The sequence below is a fragment of the Phocoena sinus genome, chromosome 3, assembly GCF_008692025.1.
Source record: "Phocoena sinus isolate mPhoSin1 chromosome 3, mPhoSin1.pri, whole genome shotgun sequence".
NCBI classification, from domain to species: Eukaryota; Metazoa; Chordata; class Mammalia; order Artiodactyla; family Phocoenidae; genus Phocoena; species Phocoena sinus.
Window position 1 is genome coordinate 48,487,368 of NC_045765.1, and position 26,227 is coordinate 48,513,594.

The 26,227-nt window shown below is 40.9% G+C and overlaps 1 protein-coding gene across 2 annotated transcripts in view; it reads left to right on the forward strand.

Moving 5' to 3' along the window:
* Nucleotides 1–26,227, forward strand: part of PPP2R2B (protein phosphatase 2 regulatory subunit Bbeta) — a 678,268-nt gene that overhangs the window by 222,227 nt on the left and 429,814 nt on the right. For both annotated transcript variants that reach the window (XM_032628594.1, XM_032628595.1), the window contains one exon: nucleotides 646–723. In XM_032628594.1, the coding sequence (XP_032484485.1) occupies nucleotides 702–723 (22 nt within the window). In that variant the 5' untranslated portion in view covers nucleotides 646–701. The remainder of the gene's footprint in view (nucleotides 1–645; nucleotides 724–26,227) is intronic.

Here is a 26,227-nt window from a genome sequence, read left to right on the forward strand (position 1 = left end):
CGTTTGTCAGAACTGACTCCCCAGCCCTGTGTTGGCCAGAATGCGCACTCCGCATCGCCAATGTTTTTTTGCTTTCCTCTACTCTCCAGTCAGCTCTGACTCTGGCAAGCAGTCAAGAAGGGAACAAGAGAGATGGAAGTTCTCTGAGTATCTGACCCCTTACTGGCCGTTCAGCCATGCACGCTGTGAAACCAGTTAAAAAAAAAAAATAACTAAGTTGCCTTTCTTTTCCTCTCTCCCCTCTGACAAACTGCCTCTTTCTCCCTCCACCATCACAGAAGGAAAACAATGGCAAGCCTTAGTGTTCCCATGAAAAGGGGCAGTCACACCCTGCAGGCCTGCTGTCACTGCTCCAGGATGCTGCCAGGGGCCAAGAAGGGACAACTCCGATTGCTCCAGCTCAGACTGGTCCTGGCAAGGTCATATGGAGGAGCCAGAGCAGGGATTTGCAGCAGGACGCCATACTTGCAGACCGGGCATCCTCCCAGGACCCACTAGGGTCTCCTCTCCCCAAGATGATACCTGGTGTGCAAGTCTCCTTTTAGAAGTGCATAGATTACACTCTGTGTTTCTTTCCTTATTGGCCTTTTAAGGACAACTGGGAGCCCTTACCTAACCCAAAGTGTCTCCCTGTGTACCTTGCAGGAATTGGGGCGTTTACCCGGGACACACTATGGTGCTTCAGCCAAGTGAAAGGCACTATGGAGACTGGAACCACCGAAGGTAGGAGAAAACTCCTGCTGCCCTTTTTCTTGCCTCCTTGGGGTTTGTGCTGGTTCCAGATTTGAAATGTTCATCTTTGTGTCCATGAATGTAAGTCCCCACACATCCCAGAATAGCGTTCTGGGCTAGTAATGGATTTAATCATCTTTTTCTACCTTTTTTTTTTTTTTTCTGTTGAAGCTTATTTTATTCCCACCAGTGAGGCAGCACTGAAACGAACTTTCAGTGAAATAGGTTGGCAGTGGGGGGGGCTAAACTATGCAAGTCTTGTTTCAGGATGTCTGTTAGCTCTGTAGAATTCTGAGAGCAAACATTTCAAGATGGTCAGACGTTCACCTCGTCCTTCCATTCTGTGTTGAAGATGACTTGCACCTATACGTGAAACACATGGGGAAAATGAAGAATTCAAGTCTGACTTGAATATAAACTGTGGGTACATTGAGTCCCAATTATCAGCGTATAATTCCCTTTCTGACTCTCAAGAGAGTTTCCTATTCTGGGTCCTTTACCTGGGAAATGCATTCCTTTTCCTTCTCCTGAAGAAATTGTGTTTAATTCTCTTCATTTTCCATAAGCCTGAGCTTGGAGACCTTCAAGACTCTCCCAAAGGATGTCTGCATTTCAAAAAAGCTTAGTGATAGGCAACTGGAAGGAGCTAGAATAGCACTTCTGGGTGTTTTAAATCAAGGTTCAGCTGTTGTGGCAGAATGTGGTAAGGGTTGCCTGAAACAGACTGTACTAAATTGGTGGCAGGTATAGATACCAGATGTGGTATAAGACAGTCTAAAACTAATATTAATGAATGAGGATGTGAATAGTTGACAGAGTTGAACTTGAATATGGAAACTAACATGCATAAACACATGTGAACGTTTGGGCCATTCTATAGCATTTTAATTCTGAATAAAAAATCATTTAAGTAAAAATTATTGGGTCTGCAATCTTGCTGTAATTCATTTTTAGAAGCTCGATATAATTAATGGTGGATATCTCAAAGCCAAGTGATTTACGATTAAAGAGTGAGAAAAAGCACACCAACATAAATTAATGACAAATCTATAGAGTTATAGTTTTGTATAGCATCTTCTATTTTTCAGATGCATGATCAAATGAGGCTTTACAAACAATTCTCATAAAGCCCCTATGAAGTAGACAGAGCAGAATTTACTAGACCCATTTATGTTCATCTAATCAAAAATATTTGTGAGTGTCTTCTATGTGGCAGCGCTGACCTAGGCATTAGAAAAAAAGGGAAGGGAAAAAAAATGACTTACTCCCTAACCCCATGAATCTTAAGAAAACTGAAGCTCAAGTTAATCAGTTGTTTTAAATCTTGGCTTTGATTCAAAATCACTTGCACTTTTTAAATAGTAGTGACTTCCAGATCCTCCAAGAGGTACTGAGTTCGAGGTTTGAGGACCAGGGTGATGCAGTGTGATGCAGTGTATTTTAATGAGCTCACCCAGATGATCTTGATGTTGTGGACTGGCTTTGGGGACCACCAGGCTAGATGACTTCTTCCAGGTTATCCTTTATTCTCAGACTCTGGACTTAAATCTTGTCTTTGTGACTGGCTCCCCACCTACTGTTAAGGGTTCTGAGTGTCTACTCAAGCCATAGCTCTTATCAGTTGAGGACTTACTATGTAGTGATTACTCTAATAAGTGCTTAAAATAAATTAATAAGATAATGTAGGTACAGCATTTGCATGGTACTTTACCCTTTGTGAGTACTCGGTATTTGTAAGCTGTTATTATAAATGCCATTATAATTAGATCTTCATTCTAATTTAACCCTCACCAAAATCTTGAGTGGTAGGTGTTTTTATTCCCACTTAACTTATGAAGATATTGAAGCTAAACAAATAAATAAAGACTAAGTTCTTTGCCAAGAACTCCATAGCTAATCAATGGGTGAGCTGGGTTTCAACCCAGTCTATAGGACCCCAAGCCCAGCTCTTTAAACATTGTTGGGAAGACAGAGATTCTCACTTAGTAGGTTGAAATAAGGCACGGGAATCTGTATTTTTCACACATGCTATGATCATCATGGCAGGTGAACAGAGGATGGGTTTAAATGTTTGCTGCTCATGATAAATAAGTACTGCAGCCTGCTTGAACTAACCGTTAATTGAGACATAGTCAGAATGACAATCACTCCCAACTTTTGTCTGAAAAAATCACTCTAAAGTGGTGAAAAAAGGGAGAATCATTTTTTAAGAGGAGAATCAGATTGGACACTAACATGTCCAACTAATACTACCTCAATGGCAGTTGAATATTCGTTGAGTGAATTAATGAGTGGCTTTCAATTAATAAAAATCAAGGTTCTTAAAAATCAGGTTTTTAAAAATTGGCCTGCTCTACCCAAGTTTGGTTAAGTCAATAAAAATTATTCAACTTTCAACGTTGTCTTTTTTTTTTTTGCTTAATGAAGTGTCTTTTTAAAAATTGAAGTATAATTGACTTAGAATATTGTGTTAGTTTCAGGGGTACAGAAAGGATTCAGTTATATATACTTTTGTCTGATTATTTTTCCATTATAGGTTATTACAAGATAGTGAATATAATTCCCTGTGCTATACAGTAAATCCTTGTTGCTTATCTATTTTATGTATAATAGTTTATATCTGTTAATCCAAAACTCCCTCTCCCCTCTCTTTCCCCTTTGGTAATCATAGTTTGTTTTCTGTGTCTGTGAGTCTGTTCCTTTTTTGTATATAGATTCCTTTGTATTATTTTTAGATTCCACATATAAGTGATATCATATAATATTTCCCTTCCACTTTACTTATTTCTACTAATGACTTTTCTGTTCCATTTCTACCACTTTCTAGTCGGTGACCTTGGCCAAATCACTTAATGTCTCTGTGCTTACGTTCGCTTGTCTGCAAAATGGAGATAATAATACAGGTATCTATTAGGACGGTGTGAGGGCTAGGTCAATATGAAATCTAGGTTGTTATTAGATGCTCAAATCACATTATTGTTTTATAAAGGCAGGGCTGAGACTAGGTGAAGTGACAAAAATAAATATTTTAATTCAATATTTAAAAAAACACAAAATTAATGAGAAGAATCCATGATGAACAAAAAGTCAAAATGTTTAATAAAGAAAGGATCAGTATTACTGATTTGCTTTTCCTTTTGCTTCAGGTTCCAATATGGCTCAGCATGGCAGTGTTACTACTAATTTACCTAAATGTATATCTTGGGTATCAACTAGTAGGCTAGATTTTTTTCACATTCCAAATTATTCAGTAGGATATTAGATGGTTGATACTATAGGTCCAACAGTAAATTTAGTGAGCACTTATTAGATCCAAGGCACTGCCCCAGAAAGTGAAAAGATTATAAAGATAAATATAGTCAAAGCTTTCAAGGAATGCACCATTAAAGGGGAGACAGGAATTGGTACAGAAGAATAAGGCATTGCATCATAAATATAATACAGGGCAAGGTGAGCTAAAGACAAAGTGCTTTGACTAAAGACTAAAGTGCTTTGAATACAAAAGAGACCAAAATCTCATATATTTGAGGGAACTGTTGAAAGAGTTCTTATCAGAATTCTGATGAGAGGCAATATGGGTTTATCAGAGGGGAGAAGTTGCAGATGATGAGAAAGTACGAGACTCAGGATGTATTCTGGAGGTAAGGAACTGGATTTTAGTGGAGAGGTAAAGTAGGGAATTAAGACAGCTCCTGGTTTTGGCCTTGAGCAATTGGGTGGTTTGTGGGTGCGAGTACTGAGACTGGGAAACCTTAAAAGAAGCTATTGGGGGATTTCCTCTCCCCTCCTACATTCAGTAGCCACGTCTATGAAATGAACTGGCAGCAGAAAGATTGACAGGAGAAAATGTATACAGATGCATAAACTTTTACTTTGTGCATGGAGGCAAACCCAGGAAAAAAGTGAATACTCAAAAATGTAGTGAGATTTGAGAGTTTATATACCACCTTAACAAGGGAAGCAGAAAGGATGTAGGCCTCTTAGAGGAGAATTAATTATTTTTAGGAAAGATGAATGGTCCCTTAGAAGAAGAGATGGAAGAGATGAGGGACTGTGACAAAATTTTTCTGGATGTGGTGTCCCCTAGTTTTCTCTCCTGTGATAATAAGTCCGCCTGTGACAAATCAATCTTCCCTGGTTGATAAGATTTCCAGGGAGGGGATTTATGAACATGAGTTCCTATTGGAGAATCTGTCTTTAGGCGGATAAGGGGAATTCAGAGAAAGCCTCTTCCTACGTTTGCTGTTTCTCAAGTGCCTTCAGCTCAAAATAATCAATATACCAAAGCAGCATGTTTTGAGGTTGCATGTCCTGAGCTCCATTAGGGAGAAATATCATGAGCTTCATTTTGAGCATAAGTGTGAAAAAGTTGTAAGATACTCAGGGGTAGATACTAAGAAAGAGGTTGTATGTATGAATGTGGCTCTTCAGAGAGAGAATGCGAGATGGAGATAGAAAGTAGGGTGGCACCAACCCCTAGATTGTATTTGGAACCACTGAACTGGATGGGATCACATATGTCATGCAGACCATCCGACATGCAGTCAACAAACAACTCGTCCATGTCCTGAAGCTTTCACTCTTGCTGCTGGTTAGGATGCCATCTAAGCATTGTTCACTTACTTTAGTTCTTGGAAGATGCACATTCAAAGTTTCTGATTCCCCATGTGCAATTCTTGTGTTTGATTTGCCTAGCATGCACATTTCATATAGTACATCATTTCATCTTATGCAATTTTACACTACATCATCCTAGGAACACTTTACATGCTGGAAATTACCTATGCTGGACATGAGACAATTTCTTGAGATTTTGTGTAAGAGTCTGTGCGTGAGGAGAAGTCAGAATTATCTGGTGGGATGTCTGATTTTTTTTTCTTAGCTATTGCATATAACCATTTTCTTTCTGACACTACAATTCTGGGATATTTTATTTGTTCCCCATTCTGCAGTTCTTTAATATCAGTCGGTATAGGTCATTTCATCTTTTTCAGTGTATAATTTCCTTTCTGACTCTCAAGAGAGTTTCCTATTCTTGGTCCTTTACCTGGGAAATGCATTCCTTTTCCTCCTCCTGAAGAAACTGTGTTTAATTCTCTTCATTTTCCATAAGCCTGAGCTTGGAGACCTTCAAGACTCTCCCAAAGGATGTCTGCATTTCAAAAAAGCTTAGTGATAGGCAACTGGAAGGAGCTAGAATAGCACTTCTGGGTGTTTTAAATCAAGGCTCAGCTGTTGTGGCAGAATGTGGTAATGGGAAATAAACATGATATTTATTCTGTTTGGCTACGTGGGCATAACCTTCTTTCCTGCCCCTCCTTCTGAAAAGACAATTCACATAGTGAGAAGGTTGAGGCAGTCTGTTGATTCAGTTGCCTAATGAGAGAAAAATACCAGTTTGGCTGCTGCTGTGAGATGCATCTGATACACCCTAAACTAAACACCGATGATGTCAAGGACCTTCCAAGCAAACAGGAATCCTCGACCTAGAACATTTGCAAGAATGTCAGATCTTTGCACTGATGTTTGAGAAATGTGGGGATCATAGGAATGATTTTTCAGCTTCCCTTCAGTCATTATGACTCTTTGCTGTCACCCAAAGAGAAAAATACCGATTGGATTATCTCAAAGCAGCAGAAAGACTGTGACCTTCTCATTTTATATTAGAAAGAAGCCAGTGATGGACAAATAACCTTTCTTAGATGTTTACGCAGCATAAATGGCGCAGGGTGATTGTCACCTCACAGATCTTAGCCTAAAATATATAAAATAGAGCCTTGCTTGCCTCGTTCCTCCCACCCCTAGATATAAGATGCAGTGGTGGCAATGATAAAACCTCCCCTTTTGGGAAGAAGAACTGTTGTTTTTGGACGGAAGCTTTCTGGATCAACAATCTCAAGCCACCAACATAGGGTTATTAATCAAGCTCTAACCTGAAGTCAGCTTATCTCTAACTTTAGGCTGGGTTACCCGGTTAGTGACCTGAGGTCACCAAATGATTTTTCGAACCTTATTGTGCATATGAATCACCTGAGGAGGGTTTAAAATGCATATTCCCAGGTCCTACCCTTAGTGATTCTGATTCAGAAGGTCTGGGATGACGTCAAAGAGCTTGCAAATTTCACAGCCATCCCAAATAATTCTAACATAGGTTGGTCCAAGAGACACACTGAGAAATTCTATTTGTTCTTTCCTGACATCAGGGAGCTATTGTGAGAGCATAGCAGATAGAACAGCTGAGCGTTTTGAGTGCTTTTTAAAGGAAATCAGAATGTCAATAAATACGAACTTACTGTGCAGCCCAGTTCTCTGCCCCAGGCACTGAAGGGAGTGAAAGTCTCTCCTCTGTGCATCAAAAGGAAGCCCGGAATCTCCTCTCTGCATCCAGCCAGCTACAAAGGGATTTCCTACGCAACTGTACTTTGTACCGGGCTCCAATCCACTAGAAGCAAATTTGGTCTGATTATGAACAAGTTGCCACGAGATGAAAGCATTTTTCTCAGCCGTGATTGAGGATGCCTTGATGCTAGAGAGCTGCGGGCTTGCCATGCTCTGAAGGCGCCTTGGTGAGAAGTGGACTTGCAGGAAGCTTGCACGGCTCTGTGGGGGAAGGGAAGCAGATACTCTGCACAGCACTGAGTTCAAACATCCTGTTCCCCTGTAAGCATTAGGTAATTAAACATTTCCAAGCCAAGAAAGAGAAAAAGCTCCACGGCTGTCCATTTCACCCCTGCCCTAATACCAGTCACTTTAAATGTGTTTCCTCAGCAAATATTTATGGAGCATCTACTCTGTGCCAGGTACCGGCTGGGGGAACAAGGCACCATTGCTCCCCTCCCATGAGCAGTTTACATTCTCCTGAGGGATATCAACAAGTGGTTGTCAATTGCAATCCAGGGTGAGTGTGGAAAATGCTAGGAAAACAGTAAGCCACCTAACTCAACCCACAGCGGGGTGGCAGAGGGCGCAGGGAAGGGTCTCTACAGTAAGTGGCAGCCAATCTGAGGCCCAACGAAGGAAAAGGAGTTAGCCAGGATCTTTAGACACATAGACCCAAGTTTTATTTAGGGTTTAACTCTTCCTTTAGGCAAATTATTCATCTTCCCTGGGCTATCTTGAGAGGTTTTCTTTTTTTTTCTTAATTTATTTTATCGAAGTATAGTTGATTTACAATGTTGTATTAATTTCTGCTGTACAGCAAAGTGATTCATATATATATATATATATATATACACACACATATATATTCTTTTTCATATTCTTTTCCATTTTGGTTTATCACAGGATATTGAATAGAGTTCCCCGTGCCATACAATAGAACCTTGTTGTTTATCCATTCTGTATATAATAGTTTGCACCTGTTAATCCCGAACTCCCAGTCTGTCCCTTCCTCTCCTCCCCCTGAAGCTTTCTTAATAAGATCTTGTAAAGTACTACACAGTACTTGGCCATGGTAGAGTCATAATAATGATAATTCTATTTAATCAGACTTCACCGGGCCAGATTCTGTAATAATAACTTTCAATATATTATCTCATTTAATTTTTGCCACAAGATACGAGGCAACCTCATTTTACAGAGGAGGAAATTGAGGCTCAGAAAGTTCAACAACCTACCCCAGTAACACACCTGTCTGAAATCAGAGTTTGTGTGATAGCACACCCCTGGAAAATAGCCTGACACCAAGAACGGACTCAGTGAAGACTTCCTGAATGAATAGAGCCTTCAGCAGATACTAAATGTCAACAAAGCAAAAGAAATTATGATTACCATTAATACAAAAATAATGAATGTTTACAGGAGAATAAACTAACTCATTTTAAAACAATCCATTATAAATATAACATAGCACTTTTCTGCTTTTAATTTATATGGGTCACTTATTTTTTATAACCCCCATGGACGATAACTAGAGTAGGTTTTATGATCTCATGTTACAGGTATAAAAGAGATAGTATAGATATTACTGATAGTAGATAGATTATTCTTCACAGAGGTGAAAAGATTAAGGCTAATAGAGATAAATTTTAAATTGCCCATGGTCTCATAGAGACCAGAAAGCAAACTTTTGAATCCTACACCAGCGATTTTTCTTCTGCTCATCTTCCACTCCACAATATAGATTGAAGATGGCTTTGGGGTGGGTAGCCCTCTGTTCTAGAAGCACTGACTGTGAATTTGAAACATGGTTGAGTGTCTTGAAAATGCAGGGCATTGGTCACATGGCAGCCCAAGCGAAATCCTTTACTCAAGATGCTTCTAGTTGCAACAGGAAAATTCATCTAACATATGGAACAGCAAAAGAGTTATTACCTCTTCCTTAGTTCCGCAAATATCTGCTAAGTACCTACTGTGTGCTAGGCATTCTAGGCATTGGAGATTCAGTAGCGGAGGGGATAGACAATAGATAAAATAAATAAGTGGGGCTTCCCTGGTGACGTAGTGGTTGAGAGTCCGCCTGCCGATGCAGGGGACACGGGTTCGTGCCCCGGTCCGGGAAGATCCCACGTGCCGCGGAGCGGCTGGGCCCGTGAGCCATGGCCGCTGAGCCTGCGCGTCCAGAGCCTGTGCTCCGCAACGGGAGAGCCCACAACACTGAGAGGTCCGCGTACCTCAATAAATAGATAAATAAATAAATAAGTGGAATATAACGTATAAGGTTATAAGTGCAATTGCGGAAAGTAAAGCAACAGAAGGTCTAGGGGTGTGGGTGTTCTCTTTTAAATAGGATGGTCAAGATGTCATGCAAAAGATAACATTTTAGCAATGATATGAAGAAGGTGAGAGATCAAGTCATGTGGTTATCTGGGAAGGAGAGTTCCAGATAGAAGTAATGGTCAGTGCAAATGCCCTGAGGCAAGAGCTTATCTGGTATGTTCAAGGACTAGACATGAGGCTAGTGGGGCTGAAGTTGAGTGAGCAAAGAGAGAAGTTGTGAGAGGTGGAGACAAGAGAGATGATGACAGGCAGATGCAAGCAGGGGCCTTAGAGACCATTACAAAGACCTGAACTTCTGCCTGAATGAGGTAGAGAGTCACTGCTCATAAAATGCTCTTTTTAACATCAGGTCAATAATAAACAGTAAGGGGCCAGGGTCAGAAGCAAAGAACCCAGTTAAGCAGTTACTGCCATTACCTAGTTTCACATAAGTCCTGAGGCAGGGAGCCCCCCAGAGCTGACTAATTCCCTGGCTGAAGTACAGCATGGAGGACTCAGATGCTCTTCATCTCCCTGCCTTGCTATCCTTGGAATGTCAGCTTTGTCCCAAGACAACTGCAGCCATTCAGGGTGTCACACTCAGAGAGGCACAACAATATCCAGTGAAAAGACATGGTTGTGGGGGGTTTTTTTGACAGTTTTTTTTCTTTCAGATGTCCCTAACGATTTCTTATGTTGTTCCCGTGGCCTCAGTCTGAGTCATATACCCACTTTTAAACCGACATGGACAAGGAAAGTGGGGTTAGCCTAGCTGCTTTACATAGATCAGGCTTGCATCTAAGCTTGGTACAGCATGGTCATCTCCGAGTAGAGGATGCCACAATAAAATCTGGGCTTTCCAGCAAGGAATGGGCTGGCATTCCAGGTAGTCCAACAACAGTGTCAACTACAGGAAGCATAGGCAGACCAATCCTAACGCTACCACTGAGCAAGGGGTGGAGGTTCACTGGCTAGTTCTTTGTAGAACATTTGGCTCCAGTAAATCCAAATGCCAAGCTTCCCTTGGCTGACTTCCTTGAAGATGCCGTCTAGATGTATGAGAAGATAACTAGCCTTTTGTTTTCTTCTTATGTTACTGATTAAGCAGGCTGAGCATCGTCCCACTCATTGCCTATGTTATTCGTTAATGTAATTTAAAAGCCAAGAATAAATAATTAAGCACATGGACCCTGTGGAGTGACACCTGGTTTTGGGCCCAAGGTTTCAAGAAAGTATTATGCCTTTTTCTTCAGTGTTTATTTATTTTATATTTTTAATTTATTTTATTATTTTTTAACATCTTTATTGGAGTATAATTGCTTTACAATGGTGTGTTAGTTTCTGCTTTATAACAAAGTGAATCAGTTATACATATACATATGTCCCCATATCTCCTCCCTCTTGCATCTCCCTCCCTCCCACCCTCCCTATCCCACCCCTCTAGGTGGACACAAAGCACCGAGCTGATCTCCCTGCGCTATGCGGCTGCTTCCCACTAGCTATCTTTTTTACGTTTGGTACTGTATATATGTCTATGCCACTCTCTCACTTTGTCACAGCTTACCCTTCCCCCTCCCCATATCCTCAAGTCCATTCTCTAGTAGGTCTGTGTCTTTATTCCCGTCTTGCCCCTAGGTTCTTCATGACCTTTTTTATTTTTTTTGCTTAGATTCCATATATATGTGTTAGCATACGGTATTTGTCTTTCTCTTTCTGACTTACTTCACCCTGTATGACAGTCTCTAGGTCCATCCACCTCACTACAAATAACTCAATTTCGTTTCTTTTAATGGCTGAGTAATAGTCCATTGTACATATGTGCCATCTTTATCCATTCTTCTTTATCCATTCATCTGTCATTGAACACTTAGGTTGCTTCCATTCCCTGGCTATTGTAAATAGAGCTACAATGAACATTTTGGTACATGAGTCTTTTTGAATTATGGTTTTCTCAGGGTATATGCCCAGTAGTGGGATTGCTGGGTCGTATCGTAGTTCTATTTTTAGTTTTTTAAGGAACCTCCGTCCTGTTCTCCATAGTGACTGTATCAATTTACATTCCCACCAACAGTGCAAGAGGGTTCCCATTTCTCCACACCCTCTCCAGCATTTATTGTTTGTAGATTTTTTGATGATGGCCATTCTGACTGCTGTGAGATGATATCTCACTGTAGTTTTGATTTGCATTTCTCTAATGATTAATGATGTTGAGCATTCTTTCATGTGTTTGTTGGCAGTCTGTATATCTTCTTTGGAGAAATGTCTATTTAGGTCTTCTGCCCATTTTTGGATTGGGTTGTTTGTTTTTTTGATATTGAGCTGCATGAGATGCTTGTAAATTCTGGAAGTTAATCCTTTGTCAGTTGCTTCATTTGCAAATATTTTCTCCCATTCTGAGGGTTGTCTCTTGGTCTTGTTTAGGGTTTCCTTTGCTGTGCAAAAGCTTTTAAGTTTCATTAGGTCCAATTTGTTTATCTTTGTTTTTATTTCCATTTCTCTAGGACATGGGTCAAAAAGGATCTTGCTGTGATGTATGTCATAGAGTGTTCTGCCTTTGTTTTCCTCTAAGAGTTTGAAGGTCTCTGGCCTTACATTTAGGTCTTTAATCCATTTTGAGTTTATTTTTCTGTATGGTGTTAGGGAGTGATCTAATCTCATACTTTTACATGTACCTGTCCAGTTTTCCCAGCACAATTTATTGAAGAGGCTGTCCTTTCTCCACTGTACATTCCTGCCTCCTTTATCAAAGATAAGGTGTCCATGTGTGCGTGGGTTTATCTCTGGGCTTTCTATCCTGTTCCACTGATCTATCTTTCTGTTTTTGCGCCAGTACCATACTGTCTTGATTACTGTTGCTTTGTAGTATAGTCTGCAGTCAGGGAGCCTGATTCCTCCAGCTCCGTTTTTCTTTCTCAAGATTGCTTTGGCTATTCGGGGTCTTTTGCATTTCCATACAAATTGTGAGACTTTTTGTTTTAGTTCTGTGCAAAATGCCAGTGGTAGTTTGATAGGGATTGCAATGAATCTGTAGATTGCTTTGGGTAGTAGAGTCATTTTCACAATGTTGATTCTTCCAATCCAAGAACATGGTATATCTCTCCATCTATTTGTATCATCTTTAATTTCTTTCATCAGTGTCTTATAATTTTCTGCATACAGGTCTTTTGTCTCCTTAGGTAGGTTTATTCCTAGATAGTTTATTCTTTTTGTTGCAGTGGTAAATGGGAGGGTTTTCTTGATTTCACTTTCAGATTTTTCTTCATTAGTGTGTAGGAATGCTAGAGATTTCTGTGCATTAATTTTGTATCCTGCTACTTTACCAGATTCATTGATTAGCTCTAGTAGTTTTCTGGTAGCATCTTTAGGATTCTCTATGTATAGTATCATGTCATCTGCAAACAGTGACAGCTTTACTTCTTCTTTTCCGATTTGGATTCCTTTTCTTTCTTTTTCTTCTCTGATTGCTGTGACTAAAACTTCCAAAACTATGTTGAATAAGAGTGGTGAGAGTGGGCAACCTTGTCTTGGTCCTGATCTTAGTGGAAATGTTTTCAGTTTTTCACCATTGAGGACATTGTTGGCTGTGGGTTTGTCATATATGGCCTTTATTATGTTGAGGAAAGTTCCCTCTATGCCTACACTCTGGAGGGTTTTTATCATAAATGCGTGTTGAATTTTGTCGAAAGCTTTCTCTGCATCAATTGAGATGACCATATAGTTTTTCTCCTTCAGTTTGTTAATATGGTATATCACATTGATTTATTGGCATTTATTGAATAATCCTTGCATTCCTGTGATAAACCGCACTTGATCATGGTGTATGATCCTTTTAATGTGCTGTTGGATTCTGTTTGCTGGTATTTTGTTGAGGATCTTTGCATCTATGTTCATCAGTGATATTGGCCTGTAGTTTTCTTACTTTGTGATATCCTTGTCTGGTTTTGGTATCAGGGTGATTGTGGCCTTGTAGAATTAGTTTGGGAGTGTTCCTTCCTCTGCTATATTTTGGAAGAGTTTGGGAAGGATATGTGTTAACTCTTCTCTAAATGTTTGATAGAATTCTCCTGTGAAGCCATCTGGTCCTGGGCTTTTGTTTGTTGGAAGATTTTTAATCACAGTTTCAATTTCAGTGCTTGTGATTGGTCTTTTCATATTTTCTGTTTCTTCATGGTTCAGTCTCGGAAGGTTGTGCATTTCTAAGAATTTGTCCATTTCTTCCAGGTTGTCCATTTTATTGGCATAGAGTTGCTTGTAGTAATCTCTCATGATCCTTTGATTCAGTAAGTATATTACACCTTTCCAAGCAATAAAATGAACAACTTAAAGAACTTTTTAATTGGGAGATTAAAAAAAAAAAAAAAAGGCAGGACATGCAAATGACCTGCAGTTCAAAACACAAAGTCCCGTCAGTTACATTCTATCCCACCTGTTCAACACACCATCCAAGTGCTGCAAACACAAGACAGTTCAGAGGAACAGTGTTATAACCCCTTAATTGCTACATCACCCAATAAGTTACAGTTAAAAAGCTCCTTGTAACAAGAAGTCCACCTATCCACAGATATTGGAGAATCCCAGGCTCTTCCGTACATTACTGAAAAAAATGCAAATACATTCATAAATGCAAAAAAACTTTAGGTAACATGACAACCCACATCTTTCGCTGTTCAGACTCTACTGGCCACCTCAGTATTGCGGAAACTTTCCATCGATTTTGGCAGCCCAGGCTCCAGAAATGCACACTCACGTTTGCATCCCAGTTATGTAACTCTGAGTATGCATTTAATCTCTCTGTGCCTCTGTTTCCTCATCTGTAACATAGAGAAAATAATTGAAGCCACTTCAAGGGCCCTTGTGAGGATGAAATTAGGTAATATATATATAAAGTATTTATAACACAGCATGGAATATAGTCAGCATCAATAAATGTTTGCTCTCTCAGTATTACGACTAATTTAACCATTATACCAACTCTGTGAAGGAGGTATTCTAATACCCAGATTTTGGCTGAAGAAACTGAGATTCAAAGAGTTTAAATGACGCAGAGATCCCTCTAAACTTGTTAGTGACCAGAAGACCTATGATTTAAACCTAGACGTGAACACTCAAGTGAATTAATAATGTTGACATGTGGCGCTTCAGAGACCAGGTGCTGGAATCAGGACGCTGAGTCAGAATCTTGGCTTTGTCATTACCAGTTGTGTGTCCTCAAGCAAATACTAAAAATAATAGATCCTATATCATAGGGATGTTGCAAGACTTAAATGAGATAATGCTTGTTAGTATTTAGCTCAGGGAACTGCACTCAGCAGGAGCCCCATAAACATTCTTTCATTTTTCTGTAAGGAACAGCAATGGCCTTAGTCAACTCCACTTACTTCCTCCAAAAGCCCACCCACACACCTTAGCGTCATCCTTGACTCTGCATTCCTAATTTCCCTCAACACACCTGCTCATGTAGTCTAAGTCCTATATCATTCTTGCTCCTGAATATGTCAGATATAATCTCTAGAATCCCTTGACCTCTCCAACACCATTGCCACTCTCCTAGTTTGGGTACCATCTTCCCTTCTCTGGATATTGAAGCAGCCTCCTTGGTTTTCTCCATCCTCCTTCTTGTCTTGACCACCTCCAGCCTGTTCTTCACCCTGTATCTGCAGTCGTATTTCTCATATGCACACATGTCACTTGCCTCCCTAAATCCTTCAGTGGGCCCCATTGTTCTTAGGATACTTCCAGCCTCACTTTCTGTTTTCCTTCATGTCCCCTGTGCTCCATTTTCCCCTCATGCCATAGTCCCTCACCTCCAGCACTACACATGTGCTGTCCTCTTTGCCACAAATATTGTTCACCCTCTCTTTCCCTGGCACACCCCTACTCATTATTCACATCTCAGCCTTGGTTTCACTTTTCCTAGTAAGCCTTCCCTAACCCTGAACTCTCAGCTTGATGGCCCTTCCAGGAGGTCCTGGATGTTATCTATCATAGCACTTGCCAAATGCATTATGATTTCCTTACTCCTTGCATGTTTCCTCGGCTAGATCATAATCTCCCTGAAGGCAGGACCATACATAATGTGTCTACTACAACTACAAGTTGTATAAGCAGCCCTAACACCCAGCACAGGGCCTGGCACATCATGCTACTGAACAAATATCATTGAATAAATGCATGCATGAATGAATGACCACCAGCTTTCCAGTCAGCAAAGCCCAACAAGACAGTAGACTCTAAGAAAATTCATCCTGGTGGCAAGAGTGATGTTTCTTATTACTAGTTCAATGCCCTGTCAGTAAAATTGGTGGATGGGATTCGTTCAAACTTAAATAATTTATCACAGGATAGAGCTGCCATTTTTCAATGTGCCAGTACCAGTGGCTGCCTAAAGACCCAAGTTAGACCAAGTGGCGACAACATTATATTTTCAAATTGTCAAAACACTTTTACGAATACTGTTTCATAGGATTTATACACCAGATCTGTGGGAGGGTAAGGTGAGGACTCCAAGATATGAAGAAGTCCAGTTAGAACTCAGTTCTCCTCTCAGCGTGTTACTTGCCCACATCATGCTGACTGATGTACAATTAATGTGGCCATTACCCCAGCCCTGGTCTCTGAAGACATATTGCTATAAAGCGGTGATTCTCACTGTGCGGATAGGGAGTGGGATAGGATTTTGCCCTCCAGGGGATATTCAGCAATGTCTAGAAACTTTTTTTTTTTTAAATTGTCACGACTGAGGCAGGGAGGGCTTGATACTGGCATGTAGTAGGTAGAGGCCAGGGATGCTGCTAAACCTCCTACGATGCATAGCGTAGACCTCCTCCCCCATCCTTCAGTGCCCCCACCCCAGCCTCTCTGCCACCACCAACAAATTATCCAGCCCCGAACGTCCGAATAGTGCTGAAGCTGAGGAACCCTGCTGGAAAGCAAAGTCCATAGACAGAAAGAGAGGGGAACGTAAGTGTGTAAATCTCTCCAGGTGCAGAGAGACTGGTGAGTGCACAGATCATTTAAAGGCATGAAGTTTGAATTAAAACATAAAATACTCTGCAGACCAAACAGAACTCCTCACAGGCTGTGTGTGCAGTGCGGAATCTCCGGGGAAGTCTTGGCTGTATGAGCAAGCCTTGCTCTGTACCTCAAGAGCAACAGGTAGAACATTCTCTCCCCGGCTGCCTCCTGAAAGATTTACTATTATGACCTCTCAGAATCAAGGAAAAACTTGGGTTAAAAGTGTTTTCCAGAGAAGGCATTAAACCTGTTCACTCAAATACCTTTTCTTGTATCTCTAAAGGGTGGCCTAAGGGTCAGAAAACCAAGATCTCACCACCTGGATTCATGTGCTGGGTTGCCTTAAAATCCTCCAATATTCTCATCTGTCCGAAAGGAAATAGTGCTGCCTAGTATTGGGGAATAAGGCTGGAATGGATATCATAGTCAGAGAAATCTAGAAGAAATATATTGTTATTACCTTAGCATATTGATTCCTTTCCCTGCTGTTCATGGTGTAATTACAACCCAGAGCTGTGCAGGAGAGAAGCAGACAAGGCAATTCCTTTTGAGGAACTGGAAACGCATTCTGGATTTACATTGTAATACTTTCTTCTTACAAAGGCTTTGAGACATAATACGGACTGAATAATTGGGTTGTTCTCTATCCAGCTTGGATAAAGGGAGGTTGAAGTCCACTCTTTCCGAATGGAAGCCAATTAGTGCATAGCCCAAACATAGAAGTTGGGATCTGCTTTATATATTTAAAACTTGTTTTATAATTCCATGAATTTGGAGTAAATAAGGGAAAGAGTGAATTTGAGTTGTGAATAACTATAAAAAAATTTTAATGTAATATTATTATTTTCATATTCATAAGGTAGCATTAAGAAACATCTTAACAATAGACTGACTAATAAACAGAAGTACTCACTATTCCCCCATATAATTCTTGAGGTTCCCTACCTTCAAACTATTGCTCTAATTATTACTTCCTATCAGAATGTTCTTACCACTCACATCTCTACAGATTCAAATTCTTCCTGTCCTTCAAATCCTATCTCAAATGCCACCACCTCCAGGAAGTCTTCTTGGAATCTGATCCCATGTCCCAGTTAGGTGTGAGAGTTTCCTACTGTGCACTTACTTATCTCTTACTCTCTTATGGACCTTCTGTAATTTTTAATATATTGATATTTATATTTTTCATTTATTTCTTTATTTCTTACCTCCCTACTCACCTTTACACGTTGTGCCTTATCCATCCCCCCACTCCCACAGCCCTTGGCTTTGTGTCTTAGAAATAGTAACCTTTCAATGCATATTGACTCTCTGGGGTCATTGATGGGTAGGTGCATGGATTTGGTTAGATTTCTCCCACATGATTATGCTAGTCATTAGCAAACCCTTTCTTTCAAATAGGTCAGAAGTAAACTTGACCAGCCCTGATCAAATGTTCACAAGTTCCAAATAAGTAGACACAGAAGTTTAGTCTCATTCTAGTTATTCTGTCTTACACTAGACTACACAGGAGAGAACGTCAAGATCACGGAGCCCAGGAAGCAGCACAGCATCTACACAGCATGGGAGTAGGAGCGAAAAGTCTGCACTAGAATCTTAGTTCCTCTACCTGCTTACACTTGACAAGTTACTTAATATCACTACACAAATTTCCTCATGTATAAACAGATAAGATAATAACATTTACTGTATTATAATTTTTAAGAGGATTAAATGAGTTCTTCTAGGTATAGTGGTTAGTAGAGTGGCTGGACCTAGTAAGAACTCAGATTCGGTGGTGGTTGTAATTACGATTCTTATCATCATCTATTAAAATCAAATCATATTTCTGTGGTTTAGAATCTATCATCTATCTATCTGTCTATCTATTTATCTTTCTGTATATCTATCTATTTATCTTTCTATCTATCTATCTATCTATGTATCTATCGGCTACTTGCTCCAACATCTCAATAAATTAGGAGAAGTTATTTGTCTACTTTTTGTAGGTACTATGAGAATTAGTATAAATAATTTGGTGGGAAATGTGCTTGGCTTTATTATGCTTTTCATTCTATAGTCTTTTCAATGAGAGCCAAAATATTCTGTTGTAAATGACTATTGTTTCTTTCTTTGCTGCATGGTAGCATCTGCTTTAAATTGAGCCTCTCCTCCATCTTCAGAATCCTCTTTAGTCTTATCTGTGGCTGCCTACCTCTCACTTGCTTTAGTCATATGCCAAGACAGCTGACTCAGCAACTGGTCCAGTCTGCCAATCAGAAATGTGGATCAAATCTCCACTGACTTCTCCGCTAGGTCTGGGGGATGCCACAGTGATCAAGACAGTGCACCCTTTGCCCCCACCGAACTTATAGTAATGCAGTGAATCAAACGCTAAACAATTTATTAGTTTATTATTTTTTTTGGTGCACATATTGTATTTTTATTTTTAATTGATTTTAGTTGATTTTATTACTTTAAAATAATCAAATATTTCAGTCATTAAGTTGGAAGAGAAAATTTCTCTGAAGGTAAATTGTAGGCTGCAGAGAGTGGAGGAGAGGATCAAAACCCTTTCTTGTCCAGCACCTTGTCTTTCAGCCCTCAGCTGAAACGTCACCTCCTCAGAGAAGCCTTCTGTGACCATCCAAGCAAAGCAGCCACTCTACCACATCCCCTATTTTATTGTCTTCAGTCTACTAGTTTTAAAATTAAGGTATAATTGACACAGGTTCAGGTGTGCATTATGATGATACTATATTTGTAAATATTGTGAAATGATCACCTAAATAAGTCTAGTTATCTGTCACCATATATCACTACAATATTTTTTTCTTATGATGAGAACTTTTAAGATCTACTCTCTTAATGACTTTCAACTACGCAATACAATATTATTAACTATAGTCATCATACTTTACATCTTCATGGCTTGTTTATTTTATAACTGGACGTTTGTGCTTTTGACCACTTTCACCCATTTTGCCTGCCTCCCACACCCTGCCTCTGAATATCACCAATCTGTTCTCCGTATCTGTGAGCTTGGGCTGGGGTTTTTTTGCTGGTTTGTTTTAGATTACACATATAAGTGAGATCATATGGTATTTATCTTTTTCTGTCTGATTTAGTTCACTTAGCATAATGCCATCAAGTTCCACACATGTAGTCACAAATGACAAGATTTCCTTCTTTTTATGGATGAATAATATTCCATTGTATATATGTATGTATATATGTATACACACACACACACACACACACACACACACACACACACACACAAAACATATCTTCTTTATCCATTCACCCATTGGTGGACACTTAGGTTGTTTCCACATCTTGGCTATGGTAAATAATGCCGCAGTGAACATGGGGGTGCGTATGTCTTTTTGAGTTAGTGGTTTCATTTTCTTTGGATGAGTACCTAGAAGTGGAATTGCTGGATCACTATTCGTTTTTTCACCATCTGAAATAACCTTGCTGATATAATATTTACTTGTTTATTGTCTATCTCCTTCTTCTAAAATGTAAACTCAGTGAGCTAAACCTTAATATATTATTTACTGCTGTATCGCCAACATCTAGAAGCGTGCCTAGAATTTAAAAGCTGCTAAAAATATTATCTTGTATCAATGGATGAATGAACTAACAAAAAGAGGTCCCTCTTCCTTGCAGATCAGAAAGTACCAAATTGTGAGTTTCACACACTGACTGGAGAGTGTGGGGAAATTGACGACAGAATTCCCCTTGTCCGGTTCAACTCAATTCAGTCCAGCACATATTTATTGAATTCCTATTGTGTCTCAGGCAGTGAGCCTCACACTTAGGGTTCAGCAGAGAAAAGTCAAAGTCCTACCCTCCTCCCACTTAGAGCCTGGCAAGGGAGATAGACACTTTATAGCAGTGATCAAGGTAATTGAATAGCATTTACTTTGGGCCGTGTAGAATTCTAGTCACTTTCATAAGTTACCTTATTTAATCCTCATCACAGCCCTGTATGTTAGCGATAATTATACCTGAAGGAGAGGGCAGGTATTTTATCTGTCTTGTTTACTATTGACTCCTTAGCATCCTGGCATACATAGATGCTCAACAAATATGATCGATAATAAATGAGTGTTTTAAAAGGGAAGGATGGTATTTGAGAGTCTGTAGCAGATGGATTTGACCCTGTCTGAGGCATTAAGAAACCTCTCTCTGATGATGTGACATTCTATTTAAGATTTGAAGAATGAATAGGAATTTGCTCTGTTTTGACCTGAGAGTGAAAACCTGGGCAGTCTCAGCCTGACTGATCTTAAATAATCTAATTTTTCCCCCCTGGAATTTAGTTTACTTCTTAGCAAAATGAAAGACTGTGATGATGATATTTCCCCAAAGAAGGTTGTAAAAACATGTTAAAACAGAATGATCAGGGTAACTTTCCCGTAAGAGTTGGGCTTCAGTGAGAGAAGGCAACGTAAATGGGACCAATGGGAACGGGCTGCTGGGAGGCCCCAAGTTCATTGGCCCCAAGGCAAGGGCTCCGTCCGGCTGGGACTTTGCAGGACAAAAGTGATTGCTTCTGATCTCCCAAGAGGTCAGTCTAAAGAAAGCTTGGAACAGCCTGGTCCACAGTACAGCACTCAACAATCTCTCAATTAAATACTTTTTTTTTTTTTTTTTTTTGCCATTTGATGTCGGAACCTGGCATGTGGAAGTCATCTGGGGTGTTTCTTGTCTCTGGGCCAGACTCCAGGCCCTTCTCGCATGGCACCTAAAATGGGTCACCTTTATCTTTCCCTCCTCCTAGGCTTCTCATTTCTCTTTCTCTTTCTGCTCTTGGGCCCTCCCTCCAGGCACCTCTGCCACTGCCTTGGAGCCTCCCCTCCCCTGAGAAAGATTCCATCCTCTCCTGGTAGCCGTGCTCTTATCTGTGATGACATTAGGCATATCAGAGTCTAGTTCCACTTATGGAGTAAATGACTGCTAACTCTTTATTTGCTAGGCCTTCAGTAAGATAATTGCCTTTTAATAGGAACTTTTTATAATTAATACCTAATGCAAAAGCATGGATACTTTTTTTTCAACTGGGCAAATACCATATTATTATTATTGCTCTTACTGGATTGCAGACCACACATTTGGACAAAACCTCAGAGATGGAGGCCAATCCGTCCTTCACCAGTGGACCAGACACTTAGAATGTAAAGGCGAATGTAGCAGGTTGATCAAAACTGCCTGACACCGGCTGATCTTGGGTGGCCTTGGGTGACCCTGGGTGGCCCTAGGTGATCTGGGGTGACTCTAGGTTACCCTGGGTGGCACTGGGTGATCCTGAGTGATTCTGGGTGACCCTGGGTGATTCTGGAATGACCTTAGGCAGCCCTAGGTGATGCTGAGTGACCCTGGGTGATCCTGAATGACCCTGAGTAAAAGCATGGATCTTTAACATTGAGCTTTTGGGACTCTATAATCCCAAAGAATCTTTTCAGAACCTCTTTCTGCTGTCACCCCTTTAATGCTGTATTATAATAGTTTATTAGTCCTTGTAATAATGTACTGCATTAGAGCAGGGATGGTATCTTATATCCTGTATCCCCATCACTCAGTCTAATGCCTGATATAACTTAAGGTAGCAACCAATTGTTGGACAAACGTGGTGAGACAAATGATTTACAAGAAGGGTGTTTAAAAAACTTTGTTACCCTGACCCTTCAAGCCAAAGCATGAAATGAAATACCTTACTCCAGAGGTTCTTAAACGTTAAAGAATCATGTGGATTGTTAAATACTCAGATTCCTTGTCTGTCCCCAGAGAGTCTGAATCAATAGGCTTCAGGGCTGTGAAATCTGCATTCTTTACAAGCTCATCAAGTGATTCTGGTGTAAAAACACTAGATTTCATCAGGGAGCTGTTTGACTTTGGATAAATTATTACATCCTCTCAGCCAGTTTTGTCTTCTGTAAAATGGGATTGTTCAGAATCAAAGAGAAAAAAACGATGTGAAAGCCCGTTGAACAGTTCAAATAGTGCAGAACAAACCACCTGCATGGGAATCACCTGTCCAAGGAGATTTCCAATTCGTCATTCCTGTCCCTTGCCCATTCTGCAGGTGGGTAGATAGGGTCCATAGGCCTGGCACTAAATCAGGCATTTTAATGGCACTGTGTTTAACCTTTCATCTAAGCCATCCTAGTTTGCCCTCATGATATCATGTAAGATTCTATTATTATCCTTATTAGATCTGTAATGAGGCTTAGAGATGTTGAGTCAGTTGCCCAAGATCACACAGTAAGTCAATATCAAAGGTAGGCTTCAACACTACCTGTCTAATGGCAGCGCCACCCTCTTAACCACACCCGCTCTTTCACTACTCTGAGGTTGGTACGTGGCCATAGAAGCTCAGAGAAGGCTAACAGCGACAGTAAGAACAGCATTGGCAGTGACAGTTTACCAAGAGTCTACAATGTACTAGGCGCATCGTATGCTTATCTCCCTTCATTCAAGAATACAAGAGGAAAACCTTGTTCCCATTTTATAGATGCAGAAACGAAGTCTCACAGGTGTTAAAGTTGTGTTTATATCTCCCCAACCAATGAGTGAACGCACTGGGATTCACACTGTGTCAGCTTGACCCCAAAGCCCACACTCCTTCCATTTTGACTCATTACTGATCAGGGATTAGAAGTTCTGTATCTCTCAGGAAGATGCCTCTGGATTTGCTCTTCTGTTGTGATTTTGAGATTATTCACACAACCAATCCAGACCTTTTAGGCATTGTTTAAACAGCAACTTACTTGGGATGGCCCAACCTTGCCAGGTCTCTGGGTCTAAGGAAGTGAAGGGTTGTATGGCTATCAAAGGGCTAAAATGTCCTGTTCCCACCAGTAGTTTGTCATCATGTTGCAATGATCCAAAAATCAGGGAGAGAGCATGTTGGTGGAAGAGTGGATTTACATCCTGGCCTGCACTGACACTATAATTACTTACGGCTCTAATTCTTTGCTCTTCTGGGCGGACCAACACATTTCTCCAATGCTAAGTTAAGTAGTTTTGTAAAGAGGAGAGCCCATAAAGGCTCAAAAATTATTCTATCAGATTTCAAGACACACTTTTATATTAAACCTTATTTTAAAAAATTTCACTCAGGGGAATACTGGTTTTCCTTTGAGGACCATTTAAATCATTTCCTCGTGCCTCTGAATGCAGCACAAAAACATCTATTTCTCTTTATCAGATTCACTAGTGTCTTTGACAGAACTTATAAATTTCCAACTGGTGCCTTGTGCTTACCTTCCAGTGGTAAGGTTTCCGAAGTTATTACTATTTCCTGGGTCATAACCAAACCAATTCCCCAATCCAAATCGTTTATATTTGGCAATTGGTCCTTTCCTTTAATATTCTCATTCTCTCTCTCTCTCTCTCTCTCTCTCCCTCCCTCCCTCCCTCCCTCCCTCTCTCACCCCTCCCCCTCTCCCCTCCCCCTCCCCCCCCCCCCCCCCCCCCCCCCCCCCCTCCCTCTCCCCCTCCCCCTCCCCCTCCCACCCTCCCTCTCCCTCCCCCTCTCCCTCTCCCTCTCCCTCTCCCTCCCCCTCTCCCGCTCTCCCCTGCTCTCTCATTTGCAATCTCAGTGAGAGTTTTGGTAAAGTTGTATAATCCTTGCATCAACTTACTCATTACATATTGTCATATGCCATCATGGTGCACGGCTTGGTGAAGGGCCAGTTCACTTGGGTTTAGTCTCTATTCTTGTGCTGTGGCTTTAAATTCGTACAGCAAATAACTCAGAACCAAGTTATTGCCTCGGTGTGAGTGCTGGCAGGAAAAAACAGCCGTAGTGGAGCACAGGATCTGTCTGTGTTAGCCCTCTGTCACCGACTACTCAACCCAGCTTTTGGCTTCACCTAAGTGATAAATGGTCCTATTGTTTGGGCTTCATATTAAAAAAAATAGAACTCAATCTAGATTAAGCAAGGACAGAGACCCATTTCATTGCACTGTACTTTAATATTCCTGAGACCCATGGCATTACGGGTGGCTCTTTTAACAGCCATCTCTCTCCAGGGCGGAATACTAAGCTGTCTTTGTTTCATCTGATCTTTCAGCTAAATAAGAGATGGTCACTTATCCTCACGACTCCCATATCCTGCTGGATTTCTATTGCTGAAAGAAACTGACCACACGGGAAAAAGGAGAGGTTTCAGGCAGGGCATTTCAGCGTGTGTTTACAGGCAAGACTGACTTACTCAGCAAATCCTGCTCGGAGGAGCTGCAGCCAATGAAGAGGCTATATCCCGGCTTGCTTGGGGGCTTCTGAGTTTGAGCTGCATGCAGAAATGTAAGGCAGTGCTTCCTGGCGCTGATGGCAAAATGGGACCCATCTCCAGTTATTCCTTGGGCTCCCCAGCTTTGCAGCACTGGGAGCGAGCCTCCATAAACATGTGGGTGATGTAGCCAGGTTTAAAGGCCGATAGAATCCTTATGGATTCAGGAGACTGGTTTTTTATTTAGATTTTTTTTCTTTTTCCTTGTTTTTGGAAGATGAAATGCTTCTCTCGTTACCTGCCTTACATCTTCAGACCTCCGAATACCATCCTCTCTTCCAGCTGCCACACAGAAGGTACAGACCAGAGAGGGAGAGCATCTGGGTGGGTGGGAAAAAGTGGGCTGGTGTCTGACTTCCCACAGGCTCTGCTGATACTGCCTTCTGTAGCTACTAGATGACTGTCGTGCCCGGCAAAAGCTTGTATCTCACAGACTTAGATCTGCTTCTAAAATCAGTCTGTCTTCTCCAAGGAAAGTATTTTCTGAAGAGCAGGATGATATTGCAAAGGTGATCTCAGAACTGATACAACTGAGTAGAAAATAATTTAGAAATATTTTGCCAATTTCCCTTGTTCTCCTTCACATGCAAACAAGTAACTGGAACTAACGTTAAAGGGGGAAAAAATTGCTGTAGATGCTGCCACATACATTTATCCAAGCTCTCTGTTTTGTCACTGTCCTTTTAATAACTTGGTGTATGCCCAAGAAAGCAATTAGCAAAATAGAGTGAGCTTATTACTGTATGACTGTGGAGCGTCGGTTGTTGGATTGATTTGCTCGGTCTGTACTTGGCGTGCAGGACAGGAAGATCGCAGCTGAATTTCAGTGCTTGCTGGAAATGTGGTTTGTGGGGTTCTAAGTTGATACCTTAAGGCGAGGGTGAACTGAGTCTTGTATGAACAGTTCCCCAGTTCCTGGTCCTTTAAGGCACCTCCTCTGCTGCCCTCTAACCCAGCATGATATGCACACATGAGGGGGGAGTTTCTGTGTGCACGTGTGTGTGCCTTGTAAACATTCTGGCAATTCCCTTTCAACTAGGCACAGCAGGTTTCAATGTTCCTAGAGTGACCAGCTGGACGTGCATCTTCTATGTGTGATTTGCCTGTTTATTTTGATCTGACACATCCTTGGAAAAGAGCAATTTCAAGAAAAGCCACTAGCTGGCTGTTTTTCAGCCTTAGGGGCTGTCCTACAAGCGGTCCTCGATGGAAGAGGGCTAAGGATAGTGAGGGACGACAACTCCACCTCAGGTCCAGACACACTCTTCCGGAACTGAGCTGGTGAACAGCCTGTTCTGAAAACCCACCCTCGTTTCTCATCCTCATAGGAGGAGCCTGGGACTGGGGGTTGTGTATATAAAATGAGAGAAGCCATGTATACCACAAGGTGCTTTTTAATCAGTACCCCCCAAGAAAAGGGAGTAGAAGTTTGGAATCACCCTTGAATTGAAACTGAAGATGGTATTTTCCATAGACGTTGATATTTCATAGATTTTTAA